The sequence below is a fragment of the Garra rufa genome, chromosome 13 (genome assembly GCF_049309525.1).
Source record: "Garra rufa chromosome 13, GarRuf1.0, whole genome shotgun sequence".
NCBI lineage: Eukaryota > Metazoa > Chordata > Actinopteri > Cypriniformes > Cyprinidae > Garra > Garra rufa.
Window position 1 is genome coordinate 9,741,122 of NC_133373.1, and position 21,869 is coordinate 9,762,990.

Below are 21,869 nucleotides of genomic sequence, written 5' to 3' on the forward strand. Positions count from 1 at the left end.
TGCACCCCTCAATTATTAATATCTAAAAATGTATTTGTAGTATATTCAAATTGGAAAAAAAAATTAAAACATTTTTACACATTAAATCATATATTTTATGTATGTTGAGTTGTTATGCACATATTTACAGAAATCAATTTAGACATTAATAATAAATTAGAAACCAAGTTGTCCTTGAACAGTCTCCATTACAGTGGGAGTCTACCAGTTACATAAAGCAGAGTGAATGTATGGTTACTCTACTGATCTGGTGAGGAGAAAAAAAATTATGCCTCAAGTTTTGTTCAATTTACATTTATTTGTATGGCACTTTTTAGTATACACATTGTTTCTAGCAGCTTTACAAATAAGAGCTCTGTTAACAGGCGTATCTGTTTTACTGTAATGTCCATATTACAGAAATGTTCTGAAATTAAGCTATACAAATCATGCAGTTAAGTAACGTCACGTAATCAGAAACAATGAACAGATTAAAGCGTGATGTTATCATGTTGATTACAGTGCAAGGGCAATTTATCAGTTTTGTATATTTATTTAGAGTCTGCTTCATCTGAAGTCCTCTCAAGGGTTGGTGTCATCTCTTCACAGGTGCTGGTCATCTGAAGTCTTCATAAAAAAACTGGATATAGTCAGCAGGAGCAATCTATAGATTACATTGACAAAATGTTATGTAATCATACTTAGGAGCTGGCACTGTTTTACTTCAGGTGGTTCTTGTTCTGAAAGCAGGATAGAGAAGGAGAATAACAGGAGAAATGGTTTAATTTGTAGTTCTATAGTAGCTAAGACGTTTAAGTGTAAAAACAGTAATAACATACAGGTTTACAGTGATTACTGCTATAATACAGCAGTGGTATATATAATATATATATATAGCCTAGCATGATTCTGAAACGAAAATAGCTCGCCTATTTTAAAATTTTCATTCTCACTTAGGTCAATCAGCATTCATTGCAATAAATTCAGAACTATTAAGTAGCTCCCATCAGCAAAAATCCTGTTTAAAAGCCTTATACAATGATGGATGAAACTGCACGGACATAATGCATAACATCCCGTAAATCTACTAATTAAGTGAGAAATAATGTAATAATAATATGTTTTAATGCACAAGTTAAATTGATTAGCTGTGCTGATAGTATACAGCTTTGTTCTATAAATGTCTTACCGTTTGAAAGTTGATCACAGCGGTCTCTTCTGCTGCATCTCTACGGCGCTGATATTATTAGCGCGAACTTCCGGGAACTATTGAGCGTCTCCACGATCCGCCATTGCTGTAAAAAAATGGTCCATTGGCGTCAACGGAGTTGTCGCAACTCTCTCTCTGTATGGCTCTGGGACACACATAAGCTTTATTTCAAAGATTTGAATTTCAATATAACGAGCAATGTAGTAACAGAGACTTGTATTGTATTATTTACTGTATAATCGAATCAATTTCAGATACTAATACCAGATATAAGGTACTGTGTATTATTTCCTGCATAATTAGGTACATAAAGAAATATATTTAGTGTTGGATCAGTTACCTGTTTCTGCAAGTGCGCAGCTGACACGCCCACCAAAACGATTTCAATATATCACTTATCCAGCCCGAAAAGACCATTAACATTCCAGAAAACATCTTAAGTAAAAATTAATTTACATACACATATCCTAAAAACTAATCCTGTGTGAAAGATACGCTTCAAATCGGGTGATTTTAGGTCAGCAATTTACATGTGACTCAATGGCGCTCTCTGCAGGTAGGGAATAGTAAGATGGCGGATCGAACACTTCCGGGGGCTTCACAGCCTAACGGCAGTTTAGAACGCAATGAGCAATCCAGTCATTATATAGATCAGTGATCCAAACACATTTTATGTATTTATTTGAAAAAACAAAAACAAACAAAACATGTAACCTATTTCCATACATTGCACAATATAACTGCAACAGCTTTACATTACAGATTCAGACATTAGTCTTCATTCTTGTAATTTTTGCACACATGGAATTGCAAAAATAATGTTTTCAAATTAATTTCCCAAACCTCTTCTGTTACTGGTCAAAACTAGACAGACAGATCATCAGACAGTCATTCACTCAATAGTTGAACCAGTTTTGCTGTCAGGCTGGTTGTTTTTCACATTAACTTTCACTGTGCTGTTTAGCTTTCCATAAAGAGATGTTGCATAAATTGACAAAACACATGTTAAACAAAAATCTGTGCATTTCCTTCCATAGACCTTATGTTTTACTAGATGTCATGTTAAGTTAAATATAACAGGGAGACCCTAGCTGCCGGTTCATTTGCATTGATAAAATATGGTCAATCCCAAATCACAGGGACAAACCCAAAGCCTCAACAGCATCTTACTGGATGGTCATACAATATTAAAACTCAACAATTCCTATGCAAGGCACTGTACTGTAACTGATATCAGTGTACACAAATATGAAGGGATAGACAGCAGACTGAAAGCAGAAGCTACTGTATTTGTACATTCCAAAGCAAGGTGTAGTCATGATAACAACAGTGCTTTTTGAATATGAATACAGACAATTTTATATGACTAACACATTAGTGAGGCGCATCACATGTGTTTGACAAATAAAGCCCACAATGTGTCATGTACACCCAGGTCTTGTTTGTTGTAACATCTGTAAAAGGCACAGAGTGCAAAAGTGGTCAAACAGGGCATAAACTGGTTTGTATTGAACCTGTCACAACAAAAGTTAATTTGATGGATTCAGATATTGATGGACTCAGCCTACGTATATCTCTGTAAATGTGTCTACCCAGCCATTTGAATGAAATAATGCCATAATTTAAAATTTGAACAAACGTTTGGGTTCGTATGTTTTTTAAAGACAGTAGAATAGTGTAACAAATCGTGTAATTTATTTCTGTGATGCAAAGGTGAATTTTTAGCAGCCATTACTATAGTCTTAAGTGCCACATGGTCCTTCGGAAATCATTTTAAATATGCTGATTTGATGCTCAAGAATCATTACTTATCAATTGGACATTAACTTATTGACCTCAACTTTTCAACAGTAGTACATATTTAACATCTAAATATATTTAAACTTGTATTTAAATAGAGTGGAGATCCAAATTAGAGAAGAGTCTATAAATACTTGACCTTCATCACTCAATTTGGAGGCATATTAGCAGTGGATATACCAGTGTTCTACTAACATGTTTGACAAAATAACCAGGGAAGTTCAACCTTTGTGGAAAACAGTGATCAAAATTGGAGAACAGTAACCACTGTAGCATAAAAGATGATTACAATTAATATTTTGGAAGGTTACAGCTGAAGTGTAGAGGCTCTTGCTTTGAATGACTTTGGTCCACTCTTCTTTATAGTTCAGTAACTGTAGTGGGTTTCTTAGCGGTAACTTTGTCACCAAGGATTTTTCAATTGCGTTTAGATCAGGACTCTGGGTTGGCCATTTTATTATTTCAATGTTCTTTGCCTCAAGGAACTGCTTTTCCTGTTTTGCAGTGCAATGGAGGCGTTGTCTTGCATTAAAATTGCAGGCTGATTGGGAGCTGCTTGCAGGGAAGAAACTGCAGGTTGCTGAAGGAGGTTCTGCTAGACATTTGCTTTCACCCTGCCATGTAGCTGTACAAAAGGCCCAACTCCACCAAACCACGACACTTCCTCCTCCACCTTTCACTGACTTCTTTACACAGTTGGGCTTCAGTCTTTCCAATGTTTCCCATTAGATCTGACTAAATAAAACTCGCTCTCCTCACTGAAGTGAACTTCGGACCAGTTCTTCTCTCTTCACACAACATGCATGTTTTTTTATTCTTTCTGTGGAGTGCACTTTCAGTCCGACTTCTCTTAAACATGCCGAGACAGATCCTTAACCTGTTCAGCACTGAACTAGCAAGCAATTCCAGCTGCAGTGTTGAACCAAATCCCTATTGAGAGTCTCTGCATTATCCTGTCTTCTTGTGCATTTGTCTTACATGGAAGACCAGCCTTTTTGGGGGACTTTAGGCGCATTTCCATTACAGATTTGCGCAAAACTTTGGCGATTTTTTATAAATGTTGATTAAAAAGTATTGCGAAATAACTGCGTTTCCATTAACCGATTATGCGACTAAAACATAGTTTGTTCCTCTTCGCAATAAGTCATGGCAACAGATTTTTGTGGGATTTTGGCTATATTTAATCAAACGTGACCTGTAAATACGGAAAAACACATTTCCATTACTGTTTTGCGAAATATTCCTTTATCAAATTGCCTGAAAAACCAACTCATGTGAACATAAAAACGTTTTTGCGATATATAGGAGTTTTTGCGCAATTGACGCGTTTCCATTAGGCATATTTTCAACTCGCAATTTCAATTTGCGCAATTTAAAGGGTAATGGAAACACAGTGTAAACCTGCAATATTCGAGAAATCACAGATTTGGACAGACCAACTTCTCTTGTAAAGGCTGAAAGGATCATTCCTTTATCTGGATAACCTCCTGTCACAGGGTTTCATTCACCCTAGAGCGGCCCGCCATCTTGCAATCTCAGTGAAAATTTAAGGAAATTAGCACCAAGTGCCAGATTAACATTAATAACTTGGAGGTATCTGTAAAGCCTCATTCAGAAGCCTCGTTCAGACTGTCAGCCCAAATCCGATTTTGTCCCAATCTGGATGGAATCGGATTTGAATAAATGACTGTCCACACAGTCATATCGCAGCTGTTCAAATCCGATTTGTGTGTCCATAAGCGTTCTTTCGTTTTACGGAATGTGTGTTGGTTTCTATGGTAATGCCGTTGCGTTATTATGCCAACGCTAAAAACAACAATAACAGCAATACAGTTTGCAAAATATTTGCTGTGTTGCGATATGACAACGTTGCTGTCGCGCTGGATTATATTTCGTCTTCTAAAGCATGGTGCGTTCACACTGGACGCGACTTGCGCGGAAAAAACGCGCTATTCGCGCGTAGTTGAACGCTTGAACATTTGAGTTTATTCGCGCCATTCGCACGGTAAAATTCGCGTCATTCGCGCGTGACATTTTCTTCACAGCAGACGCGAATTCGCGTCATAGGAGGGGCTTCTGCCACTCGTCAGCGGGAAAGTAGTTGTAAAATAGGTGAATGAGCTCAATTTGCCAGCTTTAGCTTGCTTGTAGTCTCAATATGTATGTATATGTAGGTCAAATTGAGTAAAGAGCGTTTTTTAAAACTAACCAGATTGTCCGACCTCTTCAGTCACTTTCTTCCTAGCCAATTCCTTTTTATTCCTGTTTCTACAAAAGTCCAAAGATGTATCGTACAGCTCCGAGTAACCACAGACAGCAACGGTGATTTTGTCCTCCATTGTTGTTTCGGATTTCTGCCTCCGTCACTACTAGAGCAAGCTCCTGATTGGTTAACGCGGCGCGGATTTTCGCCAAAGTTCAGATTTTTGAACTCACGCATGACGCGGCAATCGATTGAAGCGCTCAATGCGCGCCGCTTCATTCCCGCTATTCGCGCCGCAGGATGGCTATTCGCGTCTTTGCATTGACTTAACATGTAAATCACTCGCGCTTGCCGCTTCATTCGCGTCCGGTGTGAACAAAAGCAGCGGCAAAAATGCAGGAAGCTGCAATATGCGTCTCTATTCTGTGCTGCCATCTCCGCTGGTTTCAAAACTCAAAGAGCTCTGTGTACTAGCTGTATATTGTCTTTTCCCGCTTGATTTGCAGTTCGCAGCAACACAAGCTTGTTTCTGGAAAGACGTTTGTTATGTTTTCCACAAAAACATCTGACGGTTTTTACGTTTTACATGGTTTGAAAACGCGAAAAAGCAGAAATCCGAACCACATACGAATAGCTCAAAACGGATTTGACCAAATCGGAACAAGGCTAGACAGTCAGCCCAAATCCGATTTGTATGCAAATCCGATTGAAATCCGATCATATTTAGGTAATCTGAACAGCAACAAACTACATGAAATACGATTTGGGCAAATCCATTTTGAGCTATATTCGTATGTGGTTTGGAATCCTATTCAAATCAGATTTCTGCCTTTTCACGTTTTCCTGCCACGTAAAACGTAAACATGTCAGACGTGTTTGTGGAAAACAACAAACGTCTTTGCAGAAACAAGCTTGTGTTGTTGTGAACTGCAAATCAAGCGGGAAAAGACAATATACGGCTAGTCTACGCACCTCTTTGAGTTTTAAAACCAGAAGACAGCAGCACAGAAAAAAGTCACACAATCCAGCTTCCTGCGTTTCTGCCGCTGCTTTAGAAGACGAAATATAATCCAGCGTGACAGCAACGTTGTCATATCGCAAGACAGCATCAATATTGCAAAGTGTATTGCTGTTATTGTTGTTTTTAGCGTTGGCATAATAACGCAACGCCATTGCCATAGAAACCAACGCACATTCCATAAAACGAAAGAGCGCTTATGGACACACAAATCGGATTTGAACAGCTGCGATATGACTGTGTGGACAGTCAGTTATTCAAATCCGATTCCATCCAAATATGGACAAAATCGGATTTGGGCTGACAGTCTGAACTGTCTAATTTTAATCAGTGTTATTTTTCAAATCTCATTTAAAATTTTTAAACTGTGGTTCCGAATATGATTAATTTATAATTTAGGAAATTGTAGGTTGTTCTCTAATTTTGATCTCCACTGTATTTATATTAGACAAACGTAATCACAGCTGTATCCAGTGCACTGATTACTACACTATATACATTGTCAATCAGTATAAAACAAGAATATGTGTTTGTGAGTCATTGAGTCACTGACAAAATACTTGCATAACATGCATGACCACATTCTGTGGTGCAACTGGTGATGGGTGCGTTTAATTTAACTTCTATTTCAACAAACAGCAACAGAATTCTGAATCTACAGCCAGACGGCATCATAATTATCATAATTATTATATTCACCTCAGTTAAACTGTAAAAGTGTACTGTAAGAGATTGTGCGTGAACATGTTAATACATTCACACCCAGCTCAGGAGAAAAGGGTGAGGATGGCTGTTGTGTTGAAACAGAGAAATAGATTTGTGATTTTCAAGTGAGGTTGCCTTCATTGGGAAAACAGAAACATGTGCTATAAACAATTTTTAAAACATCAAGAAAAGCTGAAAATATCCCCTCTATTTCCCATTTTGTTCATTTAAACTCGCATATCATTTTTTTCTCATTCCTTATCCATGCAAAGTGTAACATCTTATAAATACGCACAGCCATTATCTGTAACAAAAATATTCTCTAAACGTCATATACCTGTAGCTAAGCTAAAACTAGCATAACAAAGATTAAAAAGACAAGTCAGGAGGTAATCCAGTACCTGAGCGCAGGTCATTGCTGCCGGAGTCACACAGACATTAAACGAAGGTTTTGCATTGCTTCAGTGCAATGGAGTGGAGTAGAACTCCACTGTGTTGCAGGAAGGTCATCAGAGTGTGGTGAGGTTTTCTGCCAGGTAAGATAGGCTGTATCCATTACATATGATACAGCAGAGGTTACAAAGTGAGGACAGCAGGTGATACAGCCACAGCCGACCACTCAGCTTTTTATATTTGGGATCCGTCTCGCAGAGCTTGGCATAGGCTTCCCGATTTGACGAAAGTCCGATGTCCTGACCCAATCCACAGGCCTGTTCAATCAGGTGCATGTCCGCCATGATTTCCGAGGTCATCTGACCAAACCACTGGGCATTCACTGCAGCCACAGTGACACAGACGAAAAAAATGAAGATCTGGGGGGGGGGGGGGGGAAACAAACACAAAAAGCTGGTGGAATCAAGACTTTCACCTTATATAGAGGTTAAAGGGATAGTTTACCCCAAAATCAGATTTTTTTCACCTCTGTATTGTTCCAAACCTGTCTGTCTTTCTTTCTTTCATTTAAAGAGGACATCAGATGTAAATTTCACTTTTACATGGTGTTTGCATATAAATGTGTCTTAGCAGTGTGTGGAAAAAACCACCCTACAATGATAAAAATCAACTCACTTCTTTTTTTTAATCCCCAAAAACCTAAACAGTCTCAATTATCAAGCCATTTTAATTTTTCTGAGTAGTATGACGTCATATTGCTCTAGCCCCACCCACAACTGCTGACGGACTGTGCCGCATTAGCATATTTCCGCCCTCAGCCTGTTTTACACTGTCCGCCATTTTCTCCAAGCTCTAACAGCTGTAGTGACAACATCTGGAATACAATGCAGGTGTTATGTATTTGAATGTAAAAGTGAACATGAGTCTTCATTTTCTCCCAAAATCAGAGCCACTGAGGACGCAGTGGATTAGTTTTCTTTTTGACGGTAACACGCCACTGACTACAATAAAAAAAGAAGAGGGGGTGGAATGAGCAGTAGCTCATTATCATTTAAAGAGGCATGCACCGAAACGGGTCGCTGTGAATAGTGCTGTTTTTGACAAGGAAAAAAGGGTGTTGTTTTACACGGCCATTGAGGAATTTTAACCAAAGTATGTCGCAGACATTTCATGAAGACCTTAAAGAATCATACTAACTTATGGAAAATGGGCATCCGATGGGCATCCCTTTAACAAAAAAAGAACTAATTTGAAGATGTGCTGGTTATACGTTTCCATGCAATTATAATGAGTGTGGACTGGAGCTGAAAACATCTTAAAGGAGTAGTTCGCTTTCAAAACAAGAATCTACAGATAATGTACTCACCTCCCTTTCTTTCTTCAGTCATAAAGAAATTTTGTTTTTTGAGGAAAACATTTCAGGATTTCTCTCCATATAATGGAATTCTATGGTGCCCCTAGTTTGAACTTCCAAAATTTAAATGCAGCTTAAAAAGGGCTCTAAATGATCCAAGCTGAGGAAGAATCTAGCTTTTCTAAAAAACATTCACAACTTATATACTTTTTAATCTCAAACACGAGCTAGACAAGATGAGTATTTGAGGTTAAAAAAATATATAAATTGTCATTTTTTTTTTTCGAAAATAACCCATCGTTTTGCTTGATAAAACCCTTTTTTCCTCGGCTGTGATCGTTTAGAGCCATTTGAAGCTGCATTTAAACTGCATTTTGGAAGTTCAAACTTGGGGGCACCATAGAAGTCCATTATACAGAGAGAAATCCTGAAATTTCCTTAAGACTAAAGAAAGAAAGACATGAACATCTTGGATGACAAGGGAGTGATTACATTATCTGTAAATTTTTGTTCTGAAAGTGAACTACTCCTCTAATGAATTTATTACAAACAGGTAGACTTTATTTTACTAGAAAGTATGAGCATATTAGCCCGGTTCTGTCAGCACTGCATTGGCTCCCTATAAAATATCGTATAGATTTTAAAATCTTGCTAATTACTTATAAAGCCCTCAATGGTTTAGCTCCTCAGTACTTGAGCGAGCTTCTATCGCATTATAGTCCCTCACGTCCGCTGCGTTCTCAAAATTCTGGCAATTTGATAATACCTAGAATATCAAAATCAACTGCCGGCGGCAGATCATTTTCTTATCTAGCGCCTAAACTCTGGAACAATCTACCAAACACTTTTCGGTAGGCAGACACAATCTGTCAGTTTAAATCTAGATTAAAGACACATCTCTTTAACCTGGCTTACACATAAAATCATTAACACATTCCTATAATTCAAATCCGTTAAAGGATTGTTAGGCTGCATTAATTAGGTCAGCCGGAACCGAAAACACCTCCCATTACATCTGATGCACTCGTTGCATCGTAAAAAGAATGGCATCTACGCTAATATTAGTCTGTTTCATTCTTATTCCGAGGTCACCTTAGCCACCAGACCCAGCCTGTATCCGATCAGATGGTCACTGCAGTCCCCCGGATCCAGTCCGCACCGGCTTAGATCATGGATCACCATCTGGAGATGACTTCAATAGCCGTGGATGTCAACCAGATGAGCTCCAGAGACCGATCATCAATGAAGACCTCGCCAACCTAGATGGCCATCGGTACTACACCACAGGAACCTGACGAGTTCTCTACAATTGGACATTGGTACAAACTGCTGGTTTCGTCTGGCCAGAGGAGAACTGGTCCCCCGACTGAGCCTGGTTTCTCCCAAGGTTTTTTTCTCCATTTCTGTCACCTGTGGTTTTGGTTCCTTGCCGCTGTCGCCTCTGGCTTGCTTAGTTGGGGACATTTTCCAGCGATATCGTATACTATTTGAACTTAACTGGACGATGATATCACTGAATTCATTGATGAACTGCCTTTAACTGAAAATTGATTATCTTCAATAATGCGTTACTTACACACTATTGTTCTGTTTAAATACTGTGCAGTTGCTTTGACACAATCTGTATTGTTACAAGCGCTATATAAATAAAGGTGACTTGACTTGACTTGACTTGATAGACTGGAGTTGTGCGGAATACTTGTGGATTATTGTGATGTTTTCATCAGCTGTTTGGATTGTAATGTTAAATTTCTTAAAATCTGTTCAGATGAAGTAACAAACTCATCTACATCTTGGATGGCCTGAGGGCAAATTTGAATTTTTGGGTGAACGAATCCTTCAAAATGTGTGCATTCATGAGAGAATGCTTGGTTCATGAATAAATCTTATTTTTGAATGTGATTAGTCAAAGAGTCAGTTGATCTGCTTCAAAAAAAAACAATGATTTGTTTATAATTTCACAGCATCTGAGAACATTATGTTCTGAATACCTGAAAGGCCTCTTTGTTATCCATCATGTTGCTAGGATGGTACATGGCAAAGATGGTGAGGTTGAAGAAAGCACAGGCTGAGCCGATATGCAGGTAAAACGGGAAGAGCCGGCTCTGGATGAAGCCAAACGTGTGTCGGTTTAGATGGTTGTCCATTACAAAGCCTAAGAAAAAAAAAGTCAAAACATAAGGACTTTGCATATCATAAAATTGTTTATAAAAGAATATTAGTTTCCTGCATAAAACTATCCTTGCGAAAAATAAGTACACTTCAGCATATCTTTAAAAATACTACTTGTTGAGGAAATAAAATACTTTTGAGTGCAAAGTGAATCTAATGTTTTAGACACTAAAATTTACAATATTAAATGAAAAAAATATATATATTTTAAAGAAATTTATATTAAATGCTATTTGATTTGTATTAAAATTTATATTAAGTGCAATTAGCTAAATGTAAGAGTGCCTTTTTAAACAACTTAAGTGCATCATAATGTGTAATTACATCTATTTTCTTTTAAATACATTTAAAGTGTACTGCCAAATATACAATTGTTTTAATATATTATACTTTATAATATACTTTAAGACTTGAGGTGGCCTATGCTACAATTATTCTATTAATGATTTATCACCAATGAAATGCAATGAAAAACCATGACCACACCTACCTGATATGAAGGTGACCCATATCTGCATTCCCCAGAAGGTGGAGAGGAACATGAGGTGGAGGAGTTTGGCGGTGACGGGAGGCTCTCTGTCTGTAGTCATTGTGACAGGCACACTCCCTCACTCACTGTCACTATGCTGTTTAAAGGTGTGACACAAAGATGCCATCAGCCTTATTGTTCTTACATCACACAAGATTTACGTAAGGCTAAGAAGTCATAAGTTTTAATTGAATACACAAGACTTAAGTCATGTACTCGATGTGATGCACACTACAAAACACACCCTGCGTTATAAACAAAAGAGGTGGAGGCAATCACCTTTCACCTACATGACTAACAGCGCATACCATAATGGAACAAACCTTCTTAAATAAGATCTGCCACCTAATATAAATCATATCAGGCACACTGACTGCAAACTAGTGTGTGGTGTAACAAAACCAGCCCAATGGGCAATTAGAAATTAGCCCAAACATCATAACTAGATATTTAAAATAGATATTTTACACTGTTATGCATTACACAAATCACTATATATGCTTGTGGTAATACATATAATTTACAAAATATTTAAAACATTAGGAAAACGAGGACTTGGCAACCTTGACCTCTGTCACCATTCACTTCCATTATATCGAAAAATGTGACAGGTGAAATATAACGTGACGTGAAAGATGTTTTGAGCTCCACAGCAGAAATAAAGTCATACATGGTAAATATATAACTAATAATAATAAATGGATGAGCTGTCGCTTTAAGAACGGTAAGCGTAAGTGCAGTACTCGTGCACTTATTGTGCAGGGGGTAAACAGGCTGATTCACTACAAACGCCATATCCAGAATGTGGGCTGTGTCTCGAAACAATAGGTTACTGTCGTAACCCCGGTTCTCTGAAACATCGAGTGGAGAGATCCACCTATGGGAAGGGCATCCGTACCTGACCTCTGCAGAAGCATCCAATTGCACCAAGTCTGGCTTGACAGACAGGAGCGCGTGCCCACTGGCAGGTAAGGGGCCGCCCCTTACCGAGCGCATAAAAACCCCTGCACGCGCTACCTTTTCTCAGTGAGCATATTCGCTTCTCGCGGCAAGCGGGGCAAACTTGGTGGATCTCTCCACTCGATGTTTCAGAGAACCGGGGTTACGACAGTAACCTATTGTTCTCTTTCATCATCTCGTGTTCGAGATCCACCTATGGGAGATATGGACAGCTCCCCGGTTGCCCAATACACTCACAGTGAGGCCCTGTAAGCCAGAGGACGGTCACCTGGAGAGGCGGTGCTTGACACGTCACTAAGGATCAGACCCCCATAATAAGCATGAATACCAGCCGTGCAAAAATGAACAGTGGTAACATGCACATAATATGGCCACACACCTCATGCTGATATATTAATAATAATATATGCACACATAATAAAGATGTGTGTGTGTGTGGGGGGGGGGGGGGGGCAGATGACTTGCTTAGAAACATGAATAAGCTGAGTTGGACCACTCAAGCCTAAGGTGTTAAGGGTCCGAGGGCGCAACCCGACGAAGAACCCACACCTAAAACAGAATGAGCTACCGGGGTCTGGGTGACATCCAGCCGGTAGTATCTGACAAATGTATGTGGTGAGGCCCAGCTTGCAGCGGCACAAATGTCCTGCAAGGAAACCCCGTTAAACAGAGCCCAGGAGGCTGCCATGCCTCTAGTGGAGTGAGCTCTGAGGCCCTCTGGAGGACGCACTCCCTTAGATTCATATGCCAAGGAGATGGCTTCCACAAGCCAATGAGAGAGGCGTTGCTTAGAAATGGGATTCCCTGAGTTTGGGGGGGCCCAAGAAATGAAGAGCTGGTCGCTCCTCCTGAAAACGCTGGTTCTGTCAATATAAACCCGTAAGGAACGAACAGGACACAAAGCGTTTAGCCTCTTATCCTCTGTAGAGGAGAAAGGAGGAGGATGAAAAGCGGAAAGCTGAATCACCTCGCACGTGAATGCTGGGAAGCATTTTGGCATGAAGGCCGGGTTAGGCCTTAGAAAGACCTTATCTCCATTGATGGAGAATTTCGTGCATGAGGAATGAACTGAGAGTGCATGCAAGTCACTGACACGCTTGGCAGATGCCAGTGCCAGGAGCAGAGCTGTCTTAAGTGACAGAAGCTTGAGAGAAATATCTCCCAGCGGTTCAAAAGGATATTGAGACAAGACCTCCAGCACCATGGAGAGGTCCCATTCTGGAATCACTCTTTTAGTGACTGGAAGGGAGCGGCGGGCACCTTTCATAAATCTACGAATGAGGGGGTGTTGCCCCACCGTCGTGCCATCAAACCCAACATGACATGCAGCGATAGCCGCCAAGTAAACCTTAATAGTGGAAAAGGATCTTCCACCATCGATAAGGTCTTGCAAAAAGCTCAAAATAGCAGTGAGTGAGCACTGATATGATATCAGCCGGCGCTCATCGCACCACTGCTCAAACACACGCCACTTACAATTGTAGAGGGAGCGTGTGGAGGAGGCTCTGGCATTCTGAATGGTAGCGACAACACGTGGGGGGAGCCCCAATGTGTTTAAGTTCGCCCTCTCACGGGCCAAGCCCATAGAGCCACCCTGTCTGGGTGGGGATGGTAGATCTCCCCGTTCGCCTGAGACAGGAGGTCCGTGCGTAGCGGAAGAGGCCACGGCTGTGCATACAGAAGAGGAATTATCTGTGCCAGCCATGGAGATTTGGGCCATCTGGGTGCTATCAGAATGAGAGTCAGGCTCTGTTCCTTCACCCTGGCCAGAGTGGGCGCTATTAACGATAGCGGAGGAAATGCGTAGAGGAGCACATTGGGCCATGGATAGGCCAGTGCGTCCACGCCGAGGGGGGCGTCCTCGTCCCGTAGCGAGAAGAACATAGGGCACTGGGCGTTTTCGCGCGAGGCGAAGAGATCGACGGTCGCCTGACCGAACCTCTTCCACAGTTGCCCCACTATCTGAGGGTGGAGGCGCCATTCCCCATAGAGCGGGTTCCCCCTCGATAGAAGGTCTGCGCCTCTGTTCAGAACGCCTGGGACATGAGTCGCCCGTAACGACAGGAAGTGTTGCCTGCTCCATATTAACAGCCTGTGAGCTAGAGCATGGAGCTTTGAAGAGCGCATCCCCCCTTGGCGGTTGATATAAGCCACGGCTGTGGTGTTGTCGCAACGCACCAGCACGTGATGCCCTTGCAGGCGGGGGAGAAAATGAGTCAGAGCTTTCCAAACAGTGAGGAGCTCCAAATAATTTATGTGGGCTGAGTGAAGTGTGTTTGGCCACACACCGTTCACTGTCCTGCCCTCCTGAGTGGCACCCCATCCTGTTAAGGAGGCATCTGTCGTCACCACTTTGCGCATCATGATTGCCCCGAGGGGCGTTCCATGAGCGTAAAACCCCACATTCCTCCAGTGGCGCAGCGCTGCAGTGCATGTGCGCGTCACCGATACAGAGCGGCAGAGATCGCGTAAAGGGCTGAGATGAAGAGATAAAACCCACTTCATGAACGCCCTCATTCTCAGAAGGCCTAAAGGCAGGACATGGACAGCCGAGGCCATAAGACCCTGTAGCCTGAGACATGTGCGATACTGTACCCTCGCCCCTTCTCTGAAAAGCGACAGGCAATTCAGGAGGGACAGAGTGCGCTGTTGCGAGAGCCGCGCGCGCATTGTGATAGAGTTCAGCTCCAGCCCCAGAAACACCACATTCTGCGTAGGAATGAGATTGCTCTTGCTCGCGTTCACTCTGAAGCCGAGCGCTGTGATGTGAGCGAGCAGACGGGCTGTGTTTTGTATCGCTTCCTCTCTCGAATTGGCTATGATCAGCCAATCGTCTAAGTACGTCAGGATTCTGAGTCCCGCTGCTCTCAGCGGAGCGAGTCCTGCCTCCACACACAGACAGAACGTCCTCGGGCTGAGTGAGAGCCCAAAAGGAAGAACTGTGAATTCGTAACAAACGCCTTGGTAGGCGAAACGAAGGAATTTTCTGTGTGGGGGATAGATGCTTATGTGGAAAAAAGCATCTTTCAGATCGATCACGGTAAAAAACGCAGTGTGATTTACGGATCTTAAAAGAGAGGAGTGATTCAGCATTCTGAAATTGTATTTCCTGAGATGTTTGTTCAACACTCTGAGATCCAGAATAGGGCGGAGAGAACCGTCTTTCTTCGGGACTAGGAAATAACGGGAGTAAAACCCCTGACTGCTTGAATGTGGCGGTACCACTTGCACCGCCCCCTTCTCGAGAAGAGCGGAGATTTCGTCTTTCAGAATGTGAGCGGAGCTCTCTTCCGTGTGAGAAGAGAGAATTCCGTTGAAGCGCGGGGGCCTTGTGGCAAACTGAAGTCTGTACCCCTTCGTTATTGTATGAATCACCCATTCGGGAGCTGACACTGACCGCCAGGCTGCGACATGATTCATTAGAGACCCCACACAAACCGGAGAGTTGCTTTGGGCTGCCAATTCGTCCGGTTCGCTCATATGTGATGCAATGGCGCCATCTAGTGGACAGACTAGGGACGGCGTGCAGGGAACCAGAGAGATGTTCTCTCGCTGAAACGAATTCATTTGATTCGTTTCTATCAGAGTGTTCTTTGTGTTTTGTGTGATGTTTGTGTTGGGGAACACATGGGCTGAAGCCTTTATTGTTTGGGTGAGGGGAATAAAGTTTGCTTGTGTACTTTTCCTCACAACGAGCCCCCCGAACGTGGGGCAACGACACACAACAGCTGCAGAACACATGGGCTGGTCGAGCCCTCCATGAGAGATTCTCCGTCTTTTGGACGGAGTCCCTTGGGCAAACAGCGAGTCTGACGGGCTTGTGGCCCGTGAACGTAGACTCGGAGCCCTTATCGATCCAACATCAGGCCGGCCGCTTCCGTTTCGTGTCGGAATGGGTGGGGTGGGATGGTTTTCCTGCTGCAGCGGCAGCAGCAGCCGTGGTAGGGGTTGGTCTTCCCCAGGCCTTCGCGGAGGGTGGGTTACCCTGTCGCGGAGGTGGTCTGTTGCGAGGCTTATCCTTCCCCTGTTGGAACTGTCGTCCCGTGACGGGGGGGATAGGCAAGCGCGCAGGGGGCGCCTGGCGTGGCGCTGCCTTCCTGGGCAGGCATAGCTTAAAAGCCTCGTCCTCTTTCTTTTTGTCGTCGCATCGCTGTTGCATCAGTGCGACAGCGGGGCCAAAGAGAGCCTGGCCAGGCTCTACTGGAGCGCCCGCGATGCGCCTCTTCTCGCTGTCAGGGAGACCCGACAGATTGAGCCAGAGTGCGCGCTCCCCTACCACCGAAAGCGCCATGGAACGCCCGCAGGCTTGGACAGACTGACGGGCATTACGGAGGACGAGGTCGTTTACCGTGCGGATCTCCTTCCACAGGGAAGCGGAAGGGGGTCCCTTTTCTATCTGATGTCCCAAATCATCCAAAAGCTCCGCTTGGTAAGCGGAGAGGAGAGACGAGACATTAAGAGCTCTGACTGCCAGGGACGAGGACTTGTAGGCAGCCTGGTAGACAGAGGCGGAAAAGCGGTCCATTTTATTAGGCAAGACCGGTTTCGGAGGGGCGAGCAACCCACCCTGGACAGGGCTAAGGTGTCTGGCAATCGACGGCTCAATGACAGGGGGATCACCCATGCCGAGCGTTGCCATATCTTTTACCTCAAGGCCCGCGAGACCGTGTTTGAGGTTTAGTGGATCGCCCCAGTAGTGCTTCATGTGCTTCGCGCACGCTGGGAGGACGGGGAAAAATTGCTTTCTCGGGCCGGGAGGGAGTCCCAGCAGCTTCCCGTCATAAATATCCCGCTCCTGGTCGGAAGCGCTCTGTGGCGCCGGCCACTCGATTTTGAGCCGCGCGGCCGCGCGTTCACAGACGTCCAGGAGGATAGACTGAGGTGTAGGCGCAGGGGCGTTCATCTGGGGAAAGCCGGAGGGCGGGAAGGCCTCCTCGTCCTCTGACATCCCGAGAAGGCCCGCGTCATCGTCGTCGCCGCCGGAACCGGCCGGTTCGTCGGTCAGCGGGAGGATATCCGCGAAGATGTCCTCTTCGGGGAAAGCAGGATTGGGCTGGTCAGCCCAGTTGAGAGACGTTGCACCCCGGGAGTTCCCCGGTTGCGCAACGTCATCACCGACTCCACCATCTGAGTCCGAAAGGTCGAGCTCGACGCACTGAGTCGCGGAAACTTTAAGACGGCGCCGCAAAAGCTTCTTGGGCAGCGCGAGGCAATGGCTGCAGTTCTCCGGGTTCTCCAAAGCCTCTTGCGCGTGTTGGAGGCCCAAGCAAACGACACAGAACTGGTGAGTGTCCTTGGCGGCTATTAGAGCTCCACACGCGGCCGGGCAGGCCCGTGATAGAGTACCGCCGGCAGAAGAGGACGACTTGGAGAGCGACATAGCGGCAAGAACTGGGAGCAGGTGAATGAGAGAGAGCGTGGGCGGCTCAGGATGCAGCAACAGGAACTGACCTGTCGGTTGAAAACAGACTCTCACGTCTGGCGGAGGCTGATCAGATGATTTGTCCTCCTGAAGACACAAGTGAGCAGATACAATCCAACCGTGCTGGTTTACGCAGAGATCGCGAGAAGCGAATGTCAACTGAGAAAAGGTAGCGCGTGCAGGGGTTTTTATGCGCTCGGTAAGGGGCGGCCCCTTACCTGCCAGTGGGCACGCGCTCCTGTCTGTCAAGCCAGACTTGGTGCAATTGGATGCTTCTGCAGAGGTCAGGTACGGATGCCCTTCCCATAGGTGGATCTCGAACACGAGATGATGAAAGAGAACCTACTACGTTGCCTACATAGACTGCATCTTTGCCTCCTTCTGAATACACACGCGTTTTCATGCCGCCAATAGTGCCGTCCATATAGGTGGTTCACTAGTTGCTGAGACACAGCCATGGTTTCCAAACCTCCAAACGCCTCCAAATAAGCACCGCGACGCAAAACTGAGGACAATTCTTTACTATTTGAATTGGCACCAACTTACAGTACAAGACAGACAAGCTCACGCGAAACGTCACTTCTGTCGCGTCATGTGAAAACTACACCTGGGTTATGAAAGACTGGATATCATTACTGCTACATGCTGTCATCATGATGTCGGTCTACTTACCGGACGGTCACTCGTGACTATGTAAATCGTCTGTGGCCGGTTGCGCGTCACGGCCAGTAGCAACACCATAAATGTACGGTAAAGGAGGAACCGGTATGCAGCTGCGGTGACCTCGGACTGGCAGTCAGACCGGTGGGCGTGGTTTATGCGTATTCGGCAATCAAAGCGGTCGGAGCTGTTTGGTGGGCGTGGTTTGTTATGTTGTCGTTATTGTTGGGCGTGATTTTGTACACTGGTGGGCGTGTTTTTTATTAAGGTAATTATTGATGAAGGAAAATGTGTTTGTGTTTACACAAACACATTTTAACCGTTCAACTATTTAAATTAGGAACAAAAGACGTTTAGTGTTTTATATACAGCTAGTTATAAATTCAATGCATGTAACCTAACCCTAACCCACACCTTAACCAAACCCAACATTTATTCACACCCATTAAATGCAGATTATTTCATTGATCTGTATTTAATGGGTGTGAATGAGCCTAATCACTGATAATAATAATATAGATGAAGTAGAAGAATGGGAGTTGAATATATTATATATTAAAATCATAAATTATCAAAGAAAATAAATAAATAAATAAATAAATGTTTATAAAAAATTGTATTTAAAATGTAAATTACTAATGATAATAATATAATACTAATAATAAGATATATTTATAATGTGTGTATGTGTGTAATAATACTTTATTTTACTTTAGATTTTTGTCCAAAGTACAGAAACAAAAAATACAATTTTTTAAATATTTTTACTATTAAAAATAAATGCTTTCTATTTGAATATATTTAAAAATGTCATTTATTCCTGTGATCAAAGCTAAATTTTCAGCATCAAAACTGATTTTCTGTTTAAGAAACTTTTTAGCTTTTTTTTTTTTTTTGAGGAATAGAAAGATCCAAAGATCAGCATTTATCTGAAATAAAAAGCTTTTGTAACATTATACACTATACCACTCATTATAGAAATTAACACTTTTATTTAGTAAGAATGCTTTAAATGGATCAAAAGTGATGATAAAGACATTTATAATGTTACAAATATTTCTATTTCAGATAAATGCCGTTCTTCTAAACGGTCTTATCGTCAAAGAAACCTGAAAAAACTCTACTGTTTTCAACATAATAATAACAATGAATGTTTTTTGAGCAGCAAATAAGAATATTAGAATGATTTCTGAAGGATCTTGTGACTGGAGTAATGATGCTAAAAGAAAAATACATACAAATGCATTCAGAAATTTAATTCATTGGTGAATCCACCTGTTCAGCCAAATACAGCAACATTTAACAATTTGGCGAGCCAGCCAGGAGATACTGACGAGAAAAAAAAACTCACTAACTGCAACAAGAAGTGAATTAAAGTCTCAATTATCTTCATCTTTGATGCTAAAAATTCAGCTTTGAAATCACAGGAATAAATTACATTTTAAAATATATCCAAATAGAAAACAGTTCTTATAAATAGTAAAATATTTCAAAATTTTGCATCAAATAAATGCAGGCTTTGTGGGCCTTCATTAAAAACATTAAAAATCTTACTGTTCGAAAACTTTTGACTGGTAGAATATTTCGCAATATTACTATTTTTACTGTATGTATGTATATATATATATATATACACACACAGTAAAAATAGTAAAGGTATTGATGAACATAGGACACTTCTTTAAAAAACATTAAAAATATTACTGATCCCAAACTTGTGAACAGTAGTATGTGTGTGTGTGTGTGTGTGTGTACACAAAGTATATTGTTTTATTGCTATCAATAATAATTATATTATAGTAGTAGTAGTAGTAGTAGTAGTAGTAGTACAATAAATACAACACTTGATTATTGTTTGGACAAATATTTGCATAATTTCGTAATATGCCATCAGTTATTCATTGCAACAAAGGACCAGTTAACGAATGAAGTCCTTAATTATAGCTGTTCTGACTGTAAATATTCACAGAAAATAACCACAGCCTTCATTCTCACTGTGGTTTTATAGGGCATGTTCAGACTGGTGGATTAATTAGTTCTCAATATGTCACTGGTTTGTATTTAATGGGTGTAAATGAGCAAAGGACAGGTTAATTCCCTTGGGTGCTTTCTTCGCTGTTGTTTTACTGCTTTGATGAACAATTATTTCAGTTTTCGGCAGAATAATGACAGCTTATGGCAATATATTATCTAGGTAAAACATAAAAACTCACTGTTGTCTATGGAGACGCTTTGGCAGCTTTGGTGGAAAAGAGACAGAAGTCAGTGGAAAAATTACCACACACACACTCAACACAAAACAGATATCTAGACCTTCAAACTGAAGGAACATCCAGTACAGAAACTTAAAAGTAACTAATTTAATTTTGTGAAATCGTTAGCTTGTGCAATATTTCTGCAAAATAAATACCTCTGGAAGGGCAACAAACATGATTTTTTAGGTTTGTTGTTTTAGACCTCAAATTCTAACCTATGTAAGTGATAATGACATACAATTATATATATTTTTATAAAAAAAAAATTTTAAATCTTACTGCTCAAAAACTTTTGACTGGTAGTTTTTGACTCTACCAGTCAAAAGTTTTTGAACAGTAAGATTTTAATAAAAAAAAGTCTTTAATGCTCACCATTTATTTGATCCAAAGTACAGCAAAAACAGCAAATTTGTGAAATATTTTTACTATTTAAAATAACTATTTTCTATTTGAATATATTTTACAATGTAATTTATTCCTGTGATTTCAAAGCTGATTTTTTAGCATCATTACTCCAGTCACATGATTCTTCAGAAATCATTCTAATATTCTGATTTGCAGTATATTATGATGTTGAAAACAGCTAATTAGTATTTTTTAGGTTTCTTTGATAAAGAGAAGTTCAGAAGAAGCATTGATCTGAAATAGAAATCTTTTGTAACTTTATTAAAGTCTTTATCATCACTTTTGATAAATTTAAAGCATTCTTGCAAAATAAAAGTTGAAATTTCTATAATTTCTTTACAAAAAATGTTACAAAACCTTTTTTTAGATAAATGCAGATCTTTGGATCTTTATTCATCAAAGAATCCAGAAAAAATGTACTCAGCTGTTTTAAATATTTATAATAAGAAGAATAAAATGTTTCTTGAATAGCAAATCTGCATATTTTAATGATTTCTAAAGAATCTTGTAACACTGAAGACTGTAGTAATGATGCTGAATATTTAGCTTTGATCACAGGAATACATTACATTTTAAAATATATTCAAATAGAAAGCAGTTATTTTAAATAGTAAAAATATTTCACAATATTGCTGCTTTTGCAGTACTTTGGATTAAATAAATGCAGGCTTGGTGAGCAGAAGAGACCTAAAAACATTAAAAATCTTAGTGTTCAAAAACTTTTGACGAGTAATCATTAATTTGCAGCTTAAGTGTCAAAGTACTTTTTGGGACTTTATAATAGCAATTTTCTTTTGTTGTTTT

At 41.3% G+C, this 21,869-nt stretch overlaps 1 protein-coding gene across 1 annotated transcript; it reads right to left on the minus strand.

Annotated features, from left to right (window-relative positions):
• Positions 1-1,862: 1,862 nt before the first annotated feature.
• On the minus strand, positions 1,863-11,439 carry LOC141283766 (transmembrane protein 205). Its single transcript, XM_073817082.1, has 3 exons — positions 11,325-11,439; positions 10,654-10,817; positions 1,863-7,727 (listed from the first exon to the last, which is right to left on the minus strand). Exons 1-3 carry the CDS (start codon positions 11,422-11,424, stop codon positions 7,425-7,427), a joined length of 567 nt encoding a protein of 188 aa, XP_073673183.1. The 5' UTR covers positions 11,425-11,439; the 3' UTR covers positions 1,863-7,424.
• Between the last annotated feature and the right edge of the window lie 10,430 nt (positions 11,440-21,869).